Source organism: Rattus norvegicus, chromosome 8 (assembly GCF_036323735.1).
Source record: "Rattus norvegicus strain BN/NHsdMcwi chromosome 8, GRCr8, whole genome shotgun sequence".
Lineage (NCBI taxonomy): Eukaryota > Metazoa > Chordata > Mammalia > Rodentia > Muridae > Rattus > Rattus norvegicus.
Window position 1 is genome coordinate 45,112,516 of NC_086026.1, and position 17,317 is coordinate 45,129,832.

A 17,317-nucleotide genomic window follows, 5' to 3' on the forward strand; every position below is an offset into this window, starting at 1 on the left:
GACAGAATACATTGAGGCCCAATTGTTTGCTTCTCGTTGTTTCTGTATTTTTTTAAGTGCACAGCTTCCAGGACCGCAGTTCACAAATCTGATATTGCTTTTGTTTGTTTGTTTTCCCTTCATGCCTGCACAATGAAGAATGCAGACTTTGACCTGTTTCCTTTCACTGGCTTGATCTTTTGATTGAACACCCTATGTAGCCTGGATACACAATCTTGACAAATTCTGGGTACCAGGTAGGGAAGACCACTCGTCCATGACAAAAAGAGTTTATTTGACCTCGGGCCTCTTCCCAAGTCTCTTGGTTTCACTGATCCTTGCTTCCTCCGTACATGTCAAAAGCTAAGGGAAGAAAAACGACCAATAAAGTAAGGCTGAGTAAGGATAACAGAATGTGTTGTTATTTTCACTAGTCATCTTGGAGTCAATTCAGGAGGGATGTTAGGAACCTTGAAATGGCAAGCCGATTTGATTGCCCCACAATCCTAGGCCCCTCCCGCGGACTGATCATCAGATGGCGGGGCAGGCACTGGTGTGTAGACCGCGGAACAGCTCTCCACAGTCTAGACCAGACGGAGCAATCTCTAGCCCGGACTGCGAGAAGCTACAAAACAGTCTTCCCGTTGTTGTCTAAGGGTTTAATGGTTACAGAGGTTTGATTGACAAGCATTGCTATCCAATCGAAACTGAGGACAGTACATGTCGACCAATAGAGGTCGTAAAGGAGACTGACGTGCACACCACCCACCACGCTTTGCGTTGCCTGGAGCCACAGCAAACGTCAGCTAGTAAGAAAGACGCTAGGTGCTGAAAGAGCGTCTTTGATTGGTCCACCATAAATTTTTTAAATGAATTCCGACTTGTGATTCGTCCAAAGTACACCAAAGCCTAGGTGAAGGGGACGGAGAGCGAGGGGTGAGCCCTGGTGAGGAACCTGAAAGCCAGGTGAGGAGCGGAGGCTGACCGCAGAGGTTTGGAAGGTGAGGGCGGGAGAGGCGCGGACCACCGCAGGTCATCCCGGCTGCCGGCCTGGATTACTGCTCAGATCCCAGTGTCCCCAGACGCGGTACTGGGAGCTGATGTGTGGTGCAGCCTGCAGACTGAGTCGCTGCCTGCCTAGTAAAACGGGCAGGACGGTGATGCACCCTCTTTCTACCGTCAGGTGTCACCTGGTGTTTAGGGGGGGATGGCACTTGATTTTGCCAAGACTTGCAATGATTGACCAACAAAGATGGAGGCATTAGCCTAATATCTTAAAACCCAAATGAGGTCGTAGTTTTTAAGGTAGGAAAAAAAAAAGTATAGGCGCTCAGTGCTCCAGTTTGTTGTTTTTTGAGAGAGATCTTGCTAAATATCCCAGGCTCGCCTCAAACTTGTAGTCCTCTTGCCCCAGCCTTTTGAATGCTAGGATGACCAGTGTGTACTACCACACCAGGCCATTCTAACTACTTTTGAAGGCTTGGAATAAGCAATAAAAAAAGTTGAAAAGAGAGCTGGGTATGGTGGCGCTAATCTTTAGTCCCAGCACACTGGAGGCACAGGCAGGCAAATCTTTGTGAGTTCGAGGCCATCCTAGTCTACAAACCTTTCCCCGGGACTGCAAGGGCTGTTACACAGAGAAATCCTGTCTTGAAAAAACAAAAGAAAGAAAATCAAAAAAGGTTTCTCTGGAAAGGCAGTCCTGTCAAAACACCTATCATTTTCTATTGCTTTCAAGGACTTGGTTCTGAAGCTCGAGGTACCGGTATGGTATCGTCCACCAGCAGCCTTATCTGTAATCTCCATCTGCCCCAGGCAGTAAACTGTCCTCTGAAATAGGTGTTTTCTCCCTTAAGATCCTCAGCTTGTTTTTCTGTGGTGGCTTAAACCTTTAATCTCAACACTCGGGAGGCAGAGGCTGTCAGTTCTCTATGTGAGGCCAGCCTGGTCTAGCTCCAGGCAGCCAAGAGTAGGCAAAGAAACCGTGTCTCGGAAAACAAAAGCAAACAAACAAAGATCGTCAGCATGGTGGTGAGCATGATAGTTTTCATCGAGCCCTGGGTGCAGGGTTTTTTCATTTTTCCCTGGAAGTTGGGTGAAAGGGGGTGTAGCACCAACCTTAGTTGGAGGAAGAACAAAAGACATACACATTCAAAAGGGTCTGGAGAAACTTTACAGGGGACCTCACAGCCTCCCTCACAGGGAGGAAAAATAACAGAGCACCTGGCCTTGCCTTGATCTTGTCAACTGTTGCACACGGTGTTTAAATTTGCACAAATTGGGTTTTTTTCCCCCCTCCTCTAGGTTACTTTCTTCAAATGAGTTTACTCTTAAAATTGTGTTGGCTTAAGCATCAACTCTCAGAGACTATTCGGATGGTATTCTGAGTCTTAAGTAAATGGACATTTTTTGTTTTTGTTTTAGTCAAGTCTCACTAACAAATAATTTAGCTATTCCCGAGGCGTGGGGTTGTAGCCCAGATGGCACAGTCACACCTAGCATGCACAAGGACCTGAGTTCTGTCCCCATTGTGTCATAAACAGGGAGTGGTCCACACCTGCAATCTCAGGGAAGGTAGATAGATGATGGGTGATCAGAAGGTCACTGGGGCTGGAGAGATGGCTCAGCCCAGGCTTAAAACCACCTAAAACTCCAGTTTCTGGAATCTAATGCCCTCTTCTGACCTCCACAGCACTTGCCAATCATCACACGCTCATGCACGAACATCAATTAAAAAAATTTTTTTAAAGAACCCCAAGACAATTGTTTGGTTATGAAACAATGACTCTTGTTTTAGAAGGGCTTGGAGCTGTTTCTCCTGTCACTGAAAAGTTAGACTATAGGTACAACTTGATGTCACCTGAGCCTGACAGCACCCATGGGGATAGAAGTTCAGTGCTTCTTGTGTTCCCAGCCTCAGCCGTCATTTATCCCAATTTCTAGGGGATAAGAGTTTGTTCCTGTCTTCTAGGTTATTGTATGATACCCAAAACAGCACAGCTAATCCTAAGTAGACTGGCTCAGCCAGTCACCCTAGTTGTTTCTGATCTCCCTTTTGACCCTTTTCCATTTCCGTAGCTAAGGCAAGTTCTTAGCTGGAGAATTGTGGTAGTCCCCTAACTGATCATCCGTCTCCGGTCTCTGCTACCAAATCTGAGTCTTAAGTGAGGGTACACTCCGATGTGGGAGAGATTGGCTCTGCGCAAGAGCTGTGCCACTGGATCACTCTAACCCTGCCTCATGGTTATTTATTTGTTTATTCATTTTTGATAATTTTACTTTCAAACAGTCTTACCAAATTGCCCAGTTGGGCCTTGAACTTGAAATTCTTCTGTGTCAACTACTGAGGGAGTTGGGATTATAGGCCTGAAGCTGCTCTAAACTAAGCTATAAAATTCATCTTATGAAAATGATGAACTCTCATAAGTCTCAGCCTGGGAAGATGGCTCAGCAGTTAAGAGCACTAGCAGAGGACTGAGGCTCAATTCTCACACTCACACAGCAGCTCACAACTGTCTGCGGCTGTAACCTCAGGGGACCTGACACCCTTGCACAGACATATACACAGGCAAAAGACCGGTGGGCGTACAATAAAAATAAACATGGGACACAACTTTAAAAGTAAGTCTCACAAATGTTTAAGAACTAGAGGCTATCGAAATCTCTATTTTGGGGTGTCTGCCAGCCAGATTAATAAATATTAGCATTCTGCTCATGGTTTTTAATCTTAAAGAAACGAAGCATCAGAAATTGTTAAAATCCCTTCTATCCTCTTTGCTGGTCCCATCCTGTTTTCGTCCTCCCTCCCGGAGACTCTTCCCAGAATCACTGTGTTCAATCTACACTCATTTTTCTTTTGTTGTTGTTTATTATGCGTGTTCCGGGGTTGGTGCACTTACATGTATGTGCATGTGGGAGGACATGTGTGTGTGTGTGTGTGTGTGATCCTCAGGAACTCTTGTCTACTATGTTTGAGACAGGGTCTCAGTGATCTAGAGTTTAACTAGGGAGGAGTAGCTGCCCAGTCAACTCCCAGGATCCTCCCATCTCTACCTCTCCAGCACTGGAGTTAAAAGTACTTTTCACATGGGTTCAGTAATCTAATTCTTCCCACTTCCAGGGCAAGCACTTTATTGACTGAACCATTTCCCCAGCCCAGTACCCATACCATTATACTTTTGATGTATAGATAATATATTTATATGCATATGTGTATGTATGTATGTGTGTGTGTGTGTATGTATGTATATAATTGAAGATAACTTCTTTTAAGTTCAAAATGTAAATCAAATACTTTGGATTTCAGTTTATGGCTTACTTTTATTTACCTTTCCCCACTTCAAGCTATGTTGTTTTGTTTTGTTTTTTTTAATTACTTAAAAAAGCTCCACGTTTATTTTGCTTTCTGACTCCATGCCTTCAGCCCGGTTCACAAGTTTTCTGCTCCTCAATAAGAAAGGCAGCTTGATGCTGTCACAGACACACTCGGCACACATGGAACCACCATAGGCCCTGCTGCCCTGCTTCTTTGTCTTAGACAATCTCATAAGGACATCGTGTCTTCCAGCAGGAACCCCTGGGAGTCTGCCTGGTCTCACACTACATGTAGATTTAGGTATTCTCCCAACCTTCTTGATATAACGGTAACCATCCTGTTGCCAGGGGCTTAGAGGCAGCCTAGTTTTCTTAGAGGCTGCATTGTAGGAAAGCCCACAACAGCATGGCAGACACTGGGCCATACCAAGTATCTCTAGACCCTGTCCCTAGAAGAGGAAAAAGAAAAGGCGGCTGTTTATTTGCTCCCGTGCTTTTGTATGTGTATATTTGTGTCTGTGTTTGTTTAAGATGGGCCCTCGCTGGTCTGGATCTAGAGATGTGTCTCCCTCAGACGCCCACTACAGACACCGGCCACTGTTCCTGGCTTGCAACCTGCTTTCATCCCTCAGCACTGCTTGTGGTTTATATCCGCGTGTCGATGTATGTAGATCAGGTCCATTCGTTTGAAGTGTTCATAGTGAGAATATAATAAATCCACTGGATAGGTTGTAGCATTTACCTCCTCTCTGCTATGGAAATGACAATGACTTCCCTCGTGTGTGTCTCTGTAGATGAGAGTTTCTAGAACTTTTTTTTCAAGGGCGGTGCATGCCGCTAAGGGACATTTGAGGCCAACTTGAGCTATCACCGTGGTTGGAATATGCCAGAGAGATCAGACTGTTGGACGCTGTGGAATGTTCGGGCAGCCCTCAGACGAAGAGTCACCTTGCACCTTGTGCAACTTTCCAATGCCCTCTATGATATTCATTTAATAATTATCTGGGCCTAGAACCTAACTCCCATTTTTCGTGTTAACATAATGTATTTTTTGGCACAGTTCAGTGAAGTGTAATTTCCAGGAATGTAATTCAAGGGAAAATTATACTGATCTGTGGTTTGGAACTTGTTCCCCGGTCTAGAAAAAAATCATCTAACCGAAGGCGGCACAGCTCGTGGTATTTGAGTTGCCAGCACAACACACCTGCATGGTCTGCATGTGGGGCTCTCGCTCGCTAAGTTTAGGCGAGCATCTGACTACTGTACTTCATTATGTATTCTAGTGTAGTCAGCCCAAACGCTCATACATTCGAACATATGCTGTTTCATTATGAATTACTTCCACTAAAAATCGACTTCTGTACAAGCTACGGGGTAGAGGTCGAGCTTTATTGTTTCCTGGCTAGATATTCATCTGCGTTACCACCACTGTGAAGCCCTCTTCACACTGGGCCACGAAGCCAGCCACTTCCTAGGGAGTATGAAGTCCTCACAAATGCCCAGATCTGCGTCTGGGCTTTCAGTTCCGTGCGATTGGTCCATGTGTCTTTGTCCCACTGTCACACTGTTTTAATTACCTTGGTTTCATAACGTGTCTGTGGCAGTTGGCGACAAGAAAAGCACATTGCCGTTCCTAGTTCTCAGAGTGGTGTTGGCTATTCTTGGCTCTTTACTCTCCTGTGTGAATTTAGGATTCCTTACAAAAAAAGAAGTATTTTTAGATTTTGGTTAGAATTGCACTGAGTTTTCACGTTAAGAAAAATTGAGATCTTTTCATCAAACCATCTCATCTGAAAGCATGAGTTATTTCTCTATACAGCCTGCTTCATTCCACTATCCAGGTACTTTTCAAAAGCCTTTGCATAAAGTTGCATAATTTTGGCTGCAAAAATCTTACAAATATGTTTTGTACTTAATCATATTTACACATGTGTACATATACATGCCTATTTTTGCTATGCGAGTTTGAACTCTATTTAGATACTTAGAAGGTAGTGAAGACAATACCACCTCAACTATCACCTAGCTGTAAGACACAGCTCATGACCACCCGTTTCACATCAACACCCTCATTTTGTCCCCCACAACCCCTAAATGACACGAAATGCCCAGGTACCACATTCTGTTGTCTGTCGTGTGTCGTATGTGACTATATAGATTCATGTGTCATAAAGAATCAGTACTTTTTTTTTTTTTTTTTTTGGTTCTTTTTTTCGGAGCTGGGGACCGAACCCAGGGCCTTGCACTTCCTAGGTAAGCGCTCTACCACTGAGCTAAATCCCCAGCCCCGAATCACTACTTTTTTTTTTCCAAAGATTTATTTTATGCATGTGAGTACACTGTAGCTGTCTGAGACACACCAGAAGAGGGCATCGGATCCCATTACAGATGGTTGTGAGCCACCCTGTGGTTGCTGGGAATTGAACTCAGGACCTCTGGAAGAGCAGTCAGTGCTCTTAACCGCTGAGCCATCTCTCCAGCCCCTAAATCACTATATTTTAAAAAGTGCATTCCACTTTTAAAAAAAAGGTAACTTTTTATTTTATCTTATTAACTGTCCAGTGACCATTGAGTCCTCTCAGAAAAGTAACACATACAGAAACAACCCCCCCAGGTGTATAGCTAGATACAGATTACCAAAGTTACAAAGTCAGGAAACCAACACCCAGATCAAAGAACAGTTTTATCATCCATGCCCCATCCCATCACTCGAGGTAAACAGACCTCAGCAGTGCCCTGGAGCGGTTGGCCCTGTTTCCGAACATTATATAATCGGAGTCTACAGTGAACTTTTCACTCTGCCCTTCGCCTGATGCTTGTGAAATTCACCCACACTGTTGGGTGCAGCCCTGTGTGTGACGGACTGTGTGCATTAGGCTCTTCATCCCTGTGGACTGTCTGCCATCCTCATCCCTATAGACTGTCTGCCATCCTCATCCCTGTAGACTGTCTGCCATCCTCATCCCTATAGACTGTCTGCCATCTTCATCCCTATAGACTGTCTGCCATCCTCATCCCTATAGACTGTCTGCCATCCTCATCCCTATAGACTGACTGCCATCTTTATCCCTATAGACTGCCATCTTCATCCTATAGACTGTCTGCCATCTTCATCCCTATGCCATCTTCATCCTATAGACTGACTGCCATCCTCATCCCTATAGACTGACTGCCATCCTCATCCCTATAGACTGACTGCCATCCTCATCCCTATAGACTGTCTGCCATCCTCATCCCTATAGACTGACTGCCATCTTCATCCCTATAGACTGTCTGCCATCTTCATCCCTATAGACTGACTGCCATCTTCATCCTATAGACTGACTGCCATCTTCATCCCTGTGGACTGACTGCTATCATCCTTTGGCCATCCTGGTAGACATATAGAGATCCTTCGATTGGTTTTTATTTGCATTTTTCTGGTGGCTAGTGAGGTAAGGATTTACATGTATTGGCCATTCTGCTGTTCTCTGTGTGAAATTGGTTCTCTTGTTTCCCTCTGATTTCTGAAATAACAGTAAAATCCATTAACTTGTGTGTGCCATTTGTTGTAGTGCTCTTGTCTGTTTGACTGTACGTTTAGAGGTTTTGTGGTTAGGTTCATGTGTCCTCCAGGTTATATCTCTTGACTAAATTGTTTCTCTCAAACCTGTTCTTATGGACACTTTCAAATCTTTACGTATGCTTTTTTTTTTTTTTTTTTTGTTACAAATACTGTTCCACTAACTTTTATGTTGTTTCACCCTGTGGTGGCAAAGCATATAAGATGGCGTTCCCCACCCTGGCCAATTGCACTGTGCAGTTTACTGTGTGGTGTTTGCCTGACTGTGAATCAGAGCTCCAGGACTTTAGTCCTGCAAGGCTGGAGCTCTGTGTATATTGGGTGTCCTTGCCTCCTTTCCCTGCCGTGGCTCTCCTAGTGTCTGCCTCGTGTATCTTTCTCAAATTCAGTGTTTTCACCCTCTCGTTTGCCATTTCTCTCGCTTTTATAAAGAGCTACTTTGAATTTTTTAAAAAATTCAGGATGAGAATCTCTCAATGGTCAACTCTGGGGTGCTCCTTACACTGACTGTGATCATCGTTGTGTCGTATAAAATTGAAAATTTCTCACTCTGCGTGGCACAGAGGATCTCACCCACAGCCTCGTTTGTGGGAGGCCACTGCTCCGCCATTGATCCCAACCTCCCAGCCTATTTCATATTTATTCTTTAAAAATTGTGTGTATGTTTATGTGGGTGTGTTCATGCGTGTGTTCAAGTGTCCCTGTGTGCATAGTAGTTCTTGTTACTATTATGCAAGTGTTTGGTAGAGGCCAGAGGTCAAGGCCAGGTGTCTTCTTTGGTTGTGTCTCCATCTTATTTTTCAGTCAGGATTTCCCACAGAGCCTAGGCTAGACTGACCACCAGTGAGCTCCAGGACTCTTCTTAACCCACTCCCCAGTGCTGAGAGTACCATGGTCACTACTGCTTTTCTGTGACTGCCAGAGATTGGAACTTGGGGCCTCTTGCGTATGCAGTAGACACCTTACCAACTTAGCCACCTCCCTGGTCCCCACAGATTTATTCTTGAAGGAACTTTGCATGCCTACTGAGTGGTACCCCAACAGCGACTTTACTTTAGCCTCTTGGGGATCCTGTAGGTTTTTCACTTTTAGTGTGGTTTATATTAGGGATCTCATGAGCTGAGGCACAACATGGAGAACCTTCTTAGGCCTCCATCTCCAGTCAGAACCACTGTGGACTTTGAGCCCAGTTCCTGCTTACCCATCAGGCTTTGGGGGTACATTAAACTAAGAGCGCTTTAGAATGTTACCTTTTTACACCTCCGGTTTTTAAGATTCCATTTTGTTAGACACTTCTGCTGTTAGCCCCATTAACCAACAGTTCCCATCATCTGTCTACAGTGTGCCACTGTGGTCTTACCTCCCCTTCACTTGAATTTTGTAGACTGGTCAGCATGGCTTCATTTATTCACCAGCAAATATTTGTTTTACATAATCTTGATGCTGAGAACTGGGGAGAGCAGGGTGGGCAAAACAGTTTCTGTCCTCGGGAGGTTTTTTTTTTTTTTAATCTTAATAAGAGGTAGAAAATGAACTTGTAAACAAATGGATAGGAGAGCTAACCGTGGAGGCTAAGGATCTGTAATAGGGCATTTGCCTGTCATGCAACATTAACTACAGTGAAGAGTTCTCTGAAAGACACAGAGAGACTCTTTTGGAGAATTATTTTAGATGGCAAGTCAGAGAAGGGCTGTCTGAGGATGACCCTCCTCCAATGAAGCCACATTATGAGGAGAGGCCACACAAATAACCAACTAGCGGGTGCCTGCCTTGCTGGGGGCTGACAGTCGAATCCTACCTCTGGAAACGTCAAGTACAGAGATGTGAAGACAGGAAAGTACTCACCGTGCTGCAGTTACTAACATGATGTCCTCGGGGCTCTAATGAGGGCAGAGTGCTCTGTTGGGAGGACAGAGGCAAGTGGGAACTCCCTCTACTCTGCCATCCTGTTACACCAATTCCTCCCCAGTGTGCAAGTGCCTTAAGTCCCCTTAACCTTCTCCCTGTCTCAGCTCTGCCATTCTGCCTCTCTGATTCCTTCCCAAGTGTGCAAGCGCTGATACCCCCTTAACCTTCTCCCTGTCTCAGCTTTCAATATGTGTTGCTCTTGCTGCAAATAAGAACGTAATACAGATAGGCGTTTGCATCTCGATGTTCTCTGGTAGACTGTAAGCTTTGCTGGAATGTGTGTCTTATTTCTCTTTGTCATCCCTAAGGAGGAGCACAGTGCTTTCCATGGTGGGCACAGCACAATGTTGACTGAATAAACTTTCTTCCCTTCCCTTCCCTTCCCTCCCCTCCCCTCCCCTCCCTTCCCTTCCCTTCCCTTCCCTTCTTCCCTGTTCATGCTTAGAGTCTCTTTCCCAACAAACTTACAACAAAAGACCTCAGTCTATTTCCATTGTGTTTAAATCAGCCAAAGAAACCCAGAAACCCGAGGAAGAAGCTGTTTTCCTAAGATCTGTCTCTGACACTAAAAAAGAAACTCAGGAACGTGCTCTAGAATGGCATTGCCTCATTAGTGGAGAGAATGGTACCCCGCCCACCCCCAGGATAGCCTGACTTTCAGCATCTATGGTGATCTATTTGGCAAAAGGATCTTTGATGTGGGTTTAGACCTTACATCTGGTGATAATAGGTAGACAGAAGACAGAGAAGGGAAATGTCACGTGGAGATGACAGTTCCTGTAGGTGCAAGCAAGGGAGTGCCTGGGGTCACCAGAAACTAGAGGAGCCAAGGAAGCATCCTCCCTTAGATCCTGTAGGGGATGCGTGGCCCCTTGGACACCTCTGTTTCAGACCCATGGTGTTAAGGGCTGAAAGAAGGAATTCCTGTTGTGAGCCACAACTAGGAAACCAACACTAACTTGCCTCTTGTATAGCTCAGATGCAATACCTTTCTGACTGCCGAGACTAAACAAGCCAGTATAGAGCGCTCAGCCTATCGTAGGAACCCAAAGGGGTGATGTCTGTTCTAGGGACTGGGTGTTTCCTTCCTTCTGTGAATGAGAACTTGACAGCAGAGTGGAAGTTTCTGTCTTGTGATTGCCTGCTGAGTCTAAGTTTAACTGAAGCCTTGGCTTTCTGTAGCCTTTGAAGAAGACTTGGTTAAGTTTTGTGGAAGAAAAAGAGCTCAGATTTCTAATGTGGGCTCCAGAAATCAAAGTGGAGCCGAAGAGCCTGAATTTGAAATGACAATAGGCAGAGTAGAAAGCAGCCTCCATCCAACACCCCTCCCCCAATCCCCACCCCTATTCACACATAAAGAGAGCTCTGGGTTCTGCATTCCCAGTTTTCATTAAGGGGCTCTGGGGCTGGACATCCCTGAAAATTAAAGACCATGAGTGAGCCTCCTGACATAGTGGTCACCAAGACTCCTCACACCGAGTCCAGGCTTTCTGCGATGTCTGAACAGTAGGCACACACAGGAGGGGAGGGGGGCAACCAGAGGCTAATGCTGCTCTCTGTCCCCTAGGATGGCTGGCATGGTGCTGGGAGTGGGTGCTGGCGTGTTCCTCCTCGCTCTGCTCTGGGTGTTGGTGCTGCTGCTGTGTGTGCTGTTATGCAGAGCCTCTGGGATAGCTAGGTAAGGCATTCTTTCCAGCCGGGAGTCCTAGGTAAAAGCAATTAGAGGTAAAAATCGCTGACGCTCATTAAACATTTAGAATTCAGAAGATCATTTTTGTAATTACTGGCAGTTTGAACGAGTTGCATTTTAACCTCTTATCATAAGCACTAACTGTGTTATTTATGCTCTGAGGCAGAGGTGGGAGGGCAACGGAAGCGTGTTCTTCAGTTCTCACTGTGGAGGAGATGGATGGTGGGAGGGAGGCAGAGATGACGAGAAAATCTACTTTGGCTGCTCTTGAGTTCCTTGGGAGTTGTAGGCAGAAGTTTTGTCTAATTGTTCAGATTTATGGCACATGCTTGGTCCAATCCTTAAGACTTTACCATGGGCCCACAGACACTGAAGTTTACAGTGAGACGGCCTGGCCCTCAGTACCAAGCTATAACCTAATCCTGGAGACACTTGAGATACACAATGTCAGGGTTATGAACAGTAATAAACAGACAGCTGCAGTATTTGCCGAAGTGTTCTGGTCTGAAAGAACAAAGGTGTGTGGGAATGGGAGGGATGTGTATGCTATACGCATGAATGGACACTTTGTGCAGAAAACGATGAATTCCCATTGTTAGGAATTGGGAGTTACCAGGAATAAATAGGAAGATACCCAGCTGGTACCTGTCCTGGGAAGCAAGGCTTCGGGGTGGAGGACTTTGTGGTCCTTCAGGGACAAGCCAGCACAGGCCTGTGACCCCAGCACAGGCCTACCGGTTAGAAGTAGACAGTCCACAGTGCTTCTGATACTCAGGTCTCTTTGCTCCCAGGTTCTCCATCATCTTCGTCTTCCTGGGTGCTCTGATCATCACCACAGTTCTATTGCTTTTCCCTCGAGCCAGTGAATTCCCGGCCCCACAAGGTGAAATGAAGGTAAAGCTACTGGGTTTCATTTTGCTCCTAATCTCAGCCCCTCCACCCTGCCCTGAGAGCTGTTCAAGCAGTGAGTCGCCAAAGGAGCTGCAGGGCTCCTGTCCCTTTACCCTGCAAAAGGGTCTTAAGGATCTCACCCGCAGCAGCAGCACCACCGGGCAGCGATTTATCTGGTGTGACGTCATTTGCCACTTGCATCAAGTTGAATGACAGTGTAGAAAGCCACTCCTTACTTATAGACAGGAAGAGAAGAGAGTTAGGAACCAGGAACTGGCTGGCGTAGGCTGTAAGTGCCGTGTTCCCCACTCCTGGTAGCATTGGTTCAGAGTCTCAGGTCCTGGTCTAAATGGGTGTACTGCTCTCGGGGTGCTTTTCCATCCTGAGGGACTTTTTCCACTGTTGTGTTAAGAGAGTCATTTCCATCAAGAACAGTAGGTAAGAGGAGCCTTTCTATGGGAAGCAGAAGGTGAATTACAGATGCGCTCTATACCAATGAGTGTCATATTCATCCCCTAGACCACATCTGCCAGCCCCTACTTTTGTAAATAGATTTGCACCACCCCTGCCACTGTCCCATTTCTGAGACCTCACCTGTTCTGGTTCATTCCTGACTTGAGGCTGGTTCTACCGTGTGTGGCTGCTCTCAGACCCATAGGCTCTTGCTAAGGGTACTGACCTGTCTGTCCCATGACATCTTCTTGTGGTATTCTGATTTCCTCCCAATAGCTATTTTAATTTAGGAGTAGAAGCCATGCTAGTAGTTAACATTCTTAAAGGATTACTGTATTCAGAGACCTGTGCTAAACACCTTGTTTACATTGTCTCTTTGAAACCACTTGGCAACCCTAAGTTAGGTACTCTTGTTTTCCGGGTAAGAGGGTCAGGTGACCTGCTCAAATCCACACTCCAGGAAGAGCAGAGCAAGGATTTAAGCTGGGCTCTGTCCTCAGAATCTTCAAGTGTGCCGGGCAGTGGCGCACGCCTTTAATCCCAGCGTGTGGCAGGCAGAGGCAAGTGGATGTCTGAGTTTGAGGGAAGCTTGGTCTACAGAGTGACTTCCCGGACGGACAGAGCTGCACAGAGAAACCCTGTCTCAAAAAACATACTCCATCACCCCCCCCCAAAATCTTCACACTTGTTGGAACTCAATAGAATATCAAAGACCATTCTCCAAATCTGACAGATTGTCAATCTGACATAGTCCATAAAATTACATAATATTTTGAAGTAAAATGAACACACACTTCCAGCTCTACCTGAGACTAATGACGGCGAGAAGAAGGAAATTAGCTCTGGAAACTCTAAGGGAAATTATGCTTACCACACAGATTCCAGGAGTCATTCCCTTGGGTGTCAGGCTCTTCTCTGCAAATGGCCTACCCCAGTTTCTTTGTTTTTAGGAGAAGAGAGTGATACACGCTACCATGTTTGTAATTATTGCAGGTGTGACTAGTAGAAAAGGCACATTTTCAAATCAAACCCTCTCCTCCGTCATATGAGTTTCGGACCCAGGAGACAACCAGGATTGAGCAAAACATGTTTGTCAGCATGGCCAGCAGAATTGGAGCTTTCGTTCTTAGGTTCTGAGAGCCTGCCCCTGCAGGAGCCTGGCTCAATACTGTATCAATAATACATGGCCTGGGCCTTCTGCACCCAAGGCCTGCTAATTGGCTAATTAAAAAGTGAAACAGTCAAGCGAGCAAACATGTAGCCCGCGAGAGACTTGTTCAGTACCAGAGCCAAGGTCAAAGTTATGTTAAAGCTGTTTTATCAACCTGACCTTGGTTGTAAGTTGACTGTTGGGGTAGTCTCTGGAGCAGCCGGGGTGGCCGCAGTCGTCTTCTTGATGTCTTCGGATCTCACCCATACCTCTGCTAAGATTGTTCAGGGGCTTTGTGCATCAACACTGTATTAGCTTTCTGTTGCTGCTGTAACAAATTTCTGCCAGCATAATGGTTCCTACGGTACGTAAATTTGTTATTTGTGGGTTAGCAGCCCATCACCAGTCTCCCTGATCTTTCCAGCGGTTCTGGAAGAATGCTCACTTGCTGACTTCTTCCAGCTTTGAAGGCTGCTCCTAGTGCCTGGCTCATGGCTTCCGTCTGTGGCCATCTGCAGAGCCAGCAGTGTGTCACCTCTCTGACTGTATCCATCTCACGTCTCCTTTCCCGAACGTATTTTCTGCTTCTTTCATTCTGTTTTGTTTCTTGAGACAAAGCCTTACCGTGTAGCCTTGGCTGGTCTGAAATGCAGTGGAGATCCGCCCACCTCTGCCTCCAGCATGCCTTTATCTTTTAAAAACTCTGTTAACATTGGGCCTCCCTGGATTGGATAATCCAAGCTAATCTGCCGACTTTCAGGTCATAGCCTTAACTCCACTTGGTCGTGCAATCCATGCATTCACAGGCTCAAGGCCTTAGGGTCTCTGGGCTGTTATTTAGGCTGTGACCATTACTGTCAGGCATTTGGGAATCTCTCCAGGAAGTGGGTTCTCATGGCTTCTGTGAAGTAAGTTAGGCACTCATTTGGCTTATGATACCTGCTTTCCCTGCCCATTTCAGCACCACTGCTTAGCTTTGGGGAGAATAGAGCTCTGTTCCTTACAAGTGGACGGCAGACATCTGGGCAGAGCCAATAGCAGATACAGGTTTTTGTCAACAAAGACCGGTAAAATTGGGGCTTCCCATATGACTGGTTACTAGGCAACCAACTGTATGATGGGGCAAGTTCCATACCCTTTTAGTGCTTTAATATCTTAGATAAGTGGCCACTTTCCCTCCCTCCCTTGCAATTAGGGTTCAGAACTCTTCTGATGAAAGCTTCAGAGTCAGCTTGTTCTGAACACTACTCTTCCCCCTAAATTGAGCCATTGGTTTCCTGTACCTTATTATTATTACTAGTTGTGGTTGCTCTTCCTCCTCCTCCTCCTCCTCCGCTACTGCCTTCACCCCCCCGCCCCCCTACACTCCTCCTCCTCCTTTCCTGTGAAAAACTCTCATTTTCTTCGCAGGAAGCTGAGTTTTCTTATCCAAAGGCAGAGGGAACCCAGGGCAGGATACGACTTGAAGTTACAAAGAAACACCCAGCACAGCCATCCGATTTCTGGTTCCCACAGGCCGGGCACCGGCATGGCAGAGGTTCCATTTTGATATTTTCTCTTTCTAGATTGTGGATGCCTTTTTCATCGGCCGCTATGTCCTGCTGGCTTTTCTCAGTGCTGTCTTTCTTGGAGGCCTCTTCCTGCTTCTTACTCATCATGTGCTGGAGCCAATCTATGCCAAGCCACTGAGGTCCTGCTGAGCGTGGTAACGGAAGCACGGGACATGTTGGCATCATGGATGATAAGCACAAAGGCACTCTCCGGAGCCTCGGCCACCTTCATGTCTTCAGACTAGAGGAATAACCATTTGTTGCTAAGGCAGTCCTCCTGAGCCTTGGCCTTCAGAAACTCAGTAGCAAAGCAGAGTCCATGGATGTAAATTGTCACCATCAAGACAGGCACAACTGTCTTCTCAGAACCCACACTCAGGATTTCTGTCTGTTTTGAATGAATAGCAGTGACAGTGATCCGCCTTGGGTAAATGTTCAGTCAAGCTGTGAGTAGTGGACTTGGGGGAAAGGAGTTTTGGGCTCTGTTGTCCAACAGAAGAAGCCGGTCCTTTTTAATAACGTATAAATAAAGTTCTCAGTTGAGTATTTGGAACCGTTTGGAAGAGAAAGGCACTCAAACATGAAATTGCTTTAATGAGATAGTATGGAAGACGTATGAGACATCGTTTGTTGACCATTCCTTATGTGCAGTCCCACTGAGCTCTGTAAAGACAGTGTGTGGCACTGCCTGAGTTCCAACAACGCAATAAACAAACTCATGGCTACAGCTTTTGGGTATCTACATTTGAAGTTTGCTCAGAGATTAGAAGGGAGGTACGGAAATGTTAGATGTCTTCCTGCCATGTATTTTGGGTCTTTTTCTCCCAAATTTGGTGGCCTTCGGATGCTTTAAGTGTTTAGTATTGTGTATGTGTCCACTTTGGGCTTTGGCCCTTTCTAGTTTCTTTCTTTGGCAGTATTATACATTGAACCCATGGCCTCATACAAGTACACTACTATCCTATCCCTCTACTTACAATTTTTGTCTTGAAAAAAAATTGCACTGTTTCCCAGGCTGGCTTTGAACTTGTCACCCTGCCATAGTTTCCCAATTAGCTGGGGTTTTAGGCCTGAATCATCAGGCCTGGGTCTTCTTATCTCTTGGTCAGTTGCTTAGTTGGTTGATTCCAAGGTCTCACTTGGGGCCTAGAGCTGGCTTGAACGCTGGCTCCTTCTGCCTCAGCCTTCTTGGGTACTAGAATTGCAGATGTGTCCCCACCCCCCCCCCAATATCCCTGCCTCTGTGTTTTCATCTTGAAAACTCTTTCTCCAAAATTATTAAGGAATGTATATTCTCAGCTTATAGGATGACGTCACATTTGTCTAACTCCCAAGATCAATAAAATTTGTCAATAAATGGAGTGGAGGGCCCAGTCTGCTTCTGCTTTGAAAGTGCCACCCTGCCTCTCCAAAGCTATGTGAAGAGGAGTCGTCTAGTCTGAGAGCGGGGAGAACAAGGGGGAAAGGTGGCAGTGCCAGCCAGATGCCTGGGCTGTAGCAGTTCCTTTGAGACTGAAGTTTTAGAACAATGTATTACTACTGCTCTTATTTTTAAGTAGAAAAATCCTGAAGTTTAAGGTGATGGACTCTCTTGGGCTTCACACAGCAGCCAGTTGGCAAACCCAGATGGGGCAGAAGCCAGTTTCTCTCACAACAGAAAAAAACCTTCCACACCAGTGGGTTCTCAACCCTTCTGATGCCGCAACCCTTTAATCCAGCTCCTCGTGTTGTGGTAAACCCTAGCCATAAAATTATCTCCATTGCTACTTCATAACTCTAATTTTGCTAGCTATGAATTATAATGTGACTATCTGATATAC

At 45.8% G+C, this 17,317-nt stretch overlaps 1 protein-coding gene across 2 annotated transcripts; it reads left to right on the forward strand.

Moving 5' to 3' along the window:
* Positions 1-852: 852 nt before the first annotated feature.
* On the forward strand, positions 853-16,224 carry Tmem218 (transmembrane protein 218). 2 transcript variants are annotated; one of them, XM_008766050.4, is made up of 4 exons: positions 853-980; positions 11,331-11,441; positions 12,245-12,347; positions 15,513-16,224. In XM_008766050.4, the coding sequence occupies exons 2-4, from the start codon at positions 11,332-11,334 to the stop codon at positions 15,645-15,647; spliced, it is 348 nt and encodes a 115-aa protein (XP_008764272.1). In that variant the 5' UTR covers positions 853-980; position 11,331; the 3' UTR covers positions 15,648-16,224. The 2 variants fall into 2 exon arrangements, with proteins under 2 accessions (XP_008764272.1, NP_001008326.1); NM_001008325.1 differs by having other exon boundaries at positions 899-945.
* Positions 16,225-17,317: the final 1,093 nt, after the last annotated feature.

Coding starts and splice junctions, on each gene's coding strand:
- Tmem218 (XM_008766050.4), top strand. CDS start 11,332: ATGGCTGGCATGGTGCTGGGAGTGGGTGCTGGCGTGTTCCTCCTCGCT. Junction 11,442..12,244: donor AGAGCCTCTGGGATAGCTAG/GTAAGGCATTCT, acceptor CTTTGCTCCCAG/GTTCTCCATCATCTTCGTCT. Junction 12,348..15,512: donor CCCCACAAGGTGAAATGAAG/GTAAAGCTACTG, acceptor TTCTCTTTCTAG/ATTGTGGATGCCTTTTTCAT.